General features: G+C 37.6%; 1 protein-coding gene across 1 annotated transcript; it reads right to left on the bottom strand.

Annotated features, from left to right (window-relative positions):
* Positions 1-641: 641 nt before the first annotated feature.
* Positions 642-3,398, bottom strand: LOC132030727 (uncharacterized protein At5g39865-like). The gene is made up of 2 exons (XM_059420462.1): positions 2,285-3,398; positions 642-993 (listed from the first exon to the last, which is right to left on the bottom strand). Exon 1 carries the CDS (start codon positions 3,263-3,265, stop codon positions 2,321-2,323), a length of 945 nt encoding a protein of 314 aa, XP_059276445.1. The 5' UTR covers positions 3,266-3,398; the 3' UTR covers positions 642-993; positions 2,285-2,320.
* Between the last annotated feature and the right edge of the window lie 205 nt (positions 3,399-3,603).

Genomic DNA, 3,603 nt, shown 5'->3' with positions numbered 1-3,603 from the left:
GATATATATATTTCATATAATTTTCATACACAAAATAGTGAGCGAAATTTGTAAGCCTTGAGCGAGATATACATATTTTATACAGTTTTCATACATAAATTTTTTAGTGAAATTTTTAAGCCTTGAGCGAGATATGCACATTTCATATAGTTTTCATATACAAAATTTTGAGAGAAAATTTTAAGCCTTGACCGAAAATTCATATATATTTTGTAAAAAATCTATGGTATGTTTTGTAGACTGAAAAGTATGGTCATATTTTGTAAATATACCCTATTCTTATGTGTATATATGTGTCATTCTTCTTTACAGGTTTTAATGTGGTAGAAAAAGCACCACACCAAATACTTTTTGATTCTGTTTTGAAAAATAGCCATTGTCTTAGAGTTTCAAATTCCACAAGTGAAACTGCTAGAGCTAATAGTGGCTATTTCTAAAAGTTCACTTGTAGAATTTGAAACTTCAAAGCTGAAAAGTGACTATTATTTTTGAATTCTACTCTTTAATGCGTATGATAATCTTATAGCCCAAGAGATCAACAACCGTGTTGATAGACTCGAACATCCATCCTACAAATAAGTACTAAGAAAGATGCTCTAACACTAAAGCATAGGTGAAAACAGGAAAATTTACCGCACAGAAGAACACAATCCATTCTGGAAATGTTAAATTTGAAATGTCATTAGATTCAAATATCATGTTACTTAGCATTGATATATTATTGAATGTTGTTGGTACGTTATAATTCACATTGCATCTCATGATACATGTAGATAACACCTATAGGCCAGTTGTTTCATTCAGAATCTAAGAAACTACCACTTAGTGCTGAATCTTCACTTGTTTCACCGAATGTGCCCAAACTTCAGCCTAATCTTTCAGAAGATGCCCTTGAGAGCTCGATGTAAAATATTGCAGCTTTATCTGTTAAGTATCCTCTTGCATTTTGGTGTGTACAAAATCGATTTACTGCGTTACAAATAGTAGTGGACCCTGACCAAAATTTAAGAGGCAAATTTTGCAGTCAATATATTGCTTGATGAGATTAATGATATCAGTTAATATATCTTAGTTAGCTTCTGTTGTCAATAATACAAATCTAGTAAAGGCTAGTTAATTTTTTATTTATTTTTTGTTTAGAAGGTAACAGTAGGCTAGTTAATATTTACTACATGTTCCTTGCCCTCCTCCAACCCAAAGAAATCTTGCTGTTGCATTCTTGTTTGATAATTTGTTCACTAATAAAGCAGATATGTATAGGCCAAAAGATGTATAAGCTGGACAAAAGAATCAATCCAGCAATTGTTTAAGCTGGTCTAGGAGAAGCAAGAACCTGTATGCGTCAGTAGGGAAATCAAGAATGCTTTAACAAAGGCAAGTGACTGCTGTGGTGCTGCCTATTAGCAATGGCTGAAACAGCCCTCAAGTTATTTCAGATACTCCCTCCCTTTCAATTTATTAAACTTGTTTGGTTAGACATTGAGTTTAACAAAGAAATAAAGACCTTTAGATCATTTGGTATCTAACATGCCATGAAATTTGTGGCTATAAAAGCATGTCACTAAGAGTATTTCAGAAGTTGAAAGCAAACTTGTTTCAAATATAGACACGCGTCATTCTTTTTGGAATAGATTAAAAAGTAAATAGTGTCACATAAAATGGAATAGAGGGAGTACCAGTACCACTTTTCTCCGTACAGAAATCAGTATAGGGGTTCTAACAGAGATGTCAATGTTTGGTTCCAATGGCCTATAAAGAAAGTTGGGTCGTTTAATAAAGACAGTAATTATTGCCTGTTTGCAATGGCTAAAGTGGCCCTCAAATTCTTTCCTCAGTTCAGATATCAGCATTATAATAGAAACATCCAGGTTTTATAGACTATAAACAGAGTTAATGTCACTTCTATCTGGTACAATCTAATATGTTCTTGACACTTCTTGGACCAATTAACTTTTCAATCAACCCCTGAGCCCGGAGCTGGCACTTCAATGTAATCACAAAAGTACCATAATATTTAAAAAATTTAACAGCCTAACACTGCTACTGGTAAAGCGGTACTAAATGTTATAGAATGCTTTTTCCTTATGGCTTATGACAGTTATTTTATGCAAGACTGCTCTAACCCAGTGACTAACTGAGTACTTCCAAATTTTGAACACCAAACACATCAATAGCCCAATAAACACATACAGTCTATCACAAGTCATTGGTCTACTCAATCTTTAATCAAATTAATTTTGAACAGCTATATATGCAAATAAAAGAGAATGCTTTAGAGACTAACCGAGCTAGGTCCTTACAGTCACAGCTCCTGCATCAATTAGCAACAAATGGGGCAAAGCACCAATCCATTTTCATTACACTCGGTACACCTTATCACCACAGTTTTGCCTTCATTCTGTTCCGCGTCTTCCTTCACCATCTTGCAGCTCCCATTACACGTAAAACAAGGCATGAACCTAACACCCCCACAACCCTCACAAACACAACCAGCTTTCACCTTAGGTAACCCTTGTAGCAAATCCCCAAAATTACCCTCCTCCACAATACTCATTACCTCTTCAGCCCCACCAATATACCTCCCTTTAAAAAACACCCTTGGAGGTATTAACTCACTACTCTCTTTACCCTTCACCAGCTCCTTCAATTCTTCCCTAAAACCCCTATCCATTGAGATATCCCTCTCAGAATACAAAACCCCAAGCCCCTCAATGGCTGATCTCACAGCATTACAAGCCTCAAAGGTCTTCCTCACACCCCTCAACGTCGTCGTATAGATCACTATTTTATCCTCACCGTTTGGCGGACAAAGCTTTTCAAACCCATCAAGCTCAGAACCACAAGACAACTTAAAAATGTCAGCTTTATCAACCCCATCAGCAACATTGGGGCTTGAATTCTCTTTGTTGAAGAATGATGATTTGCGTAAAGATGGAAACCGAAAGCTGTCAGTGATGGGGGTGGAATCAAGACCAGCCATAAGTTCCCAAGAATTGATAATGTCAGAAGTGTGTGACTTGAGGATTCTTGGTTCAGACAAGGGGCTTGGGAAAAGTGAACCAAGAGTGTGTCGAGGGGGTGGGGTAGGGGTAGGAGGCGTAGTGGTGGTGGTGGGGGGTGGGGGAGAGGAAGGTGGGTCGAGGGTTATGAGACCATAAGTGGTGGAAGTGAGAGAGACAATGTGATGGCTGAAGCCGGCAGCAGAGCCACCCATTTGGGTGAATTCATGGTCCTGGTTTAGCAGAGTGGATGAAACGCAACCCATGGGAAAAGAGAGTCAAAGTGAAGAATGTGGAGAGGACAAAGGGGATCAGAGAAGACGTGAGATTTGAGTAATACTGTAGTTTAATGGGGGAGTTCGAGGAGTGTTTGTAGTACATTCAATTTTTGAAAAATGGACGTGTGGGATTGTGGAAGCAAGGCAGGTGTCTTTTTACCGCTCAAATGTTTCATTTTCAAATGCAACCCCTAAAGTTACTGTTTGTGTCGCAAAGACTAAAAAGGGAGAGCCTCCCCATTCACTTTTGTCCCTTTTTTCTTATTTCTTTCTCTTTCTTTTCTGTTTTCTTGTTTTTTTGTTTTTTGGGGGTTGGGTTGGTCCGT

Source organism: Lycium ferocissimum, chromosome 9 (assembly GCF_029784015.1).
Source record: "Lycium ferocissimum isolate CSIRO_LF1 chromosome 9, AGI_CSIRO_Lferr_CH_V1, whole genome shotgun sequence".
NCBI classification, from domain to species: Eukaryota; Viridiplantae; Streptophyta; class Magnoliopsida; order Solanales; family Solanaceae; genus Lycium; species Lycium ferocissimum.
The sequence above is the reverse complement of the archived record's forward strand: the minus strand, read 5'-3'. Positions and strand labels throughout refer to the sequence as shown.

Excerpts from the sequence above, each read along its gene's own strand:
- LOC132030727 (XM_059420462.1), bottom strand. The coding sequence starts at position 3,265 with ATGGGTTGCGTTTCATCCACTCTGCTAAACCAGGACCATGAATTCACC.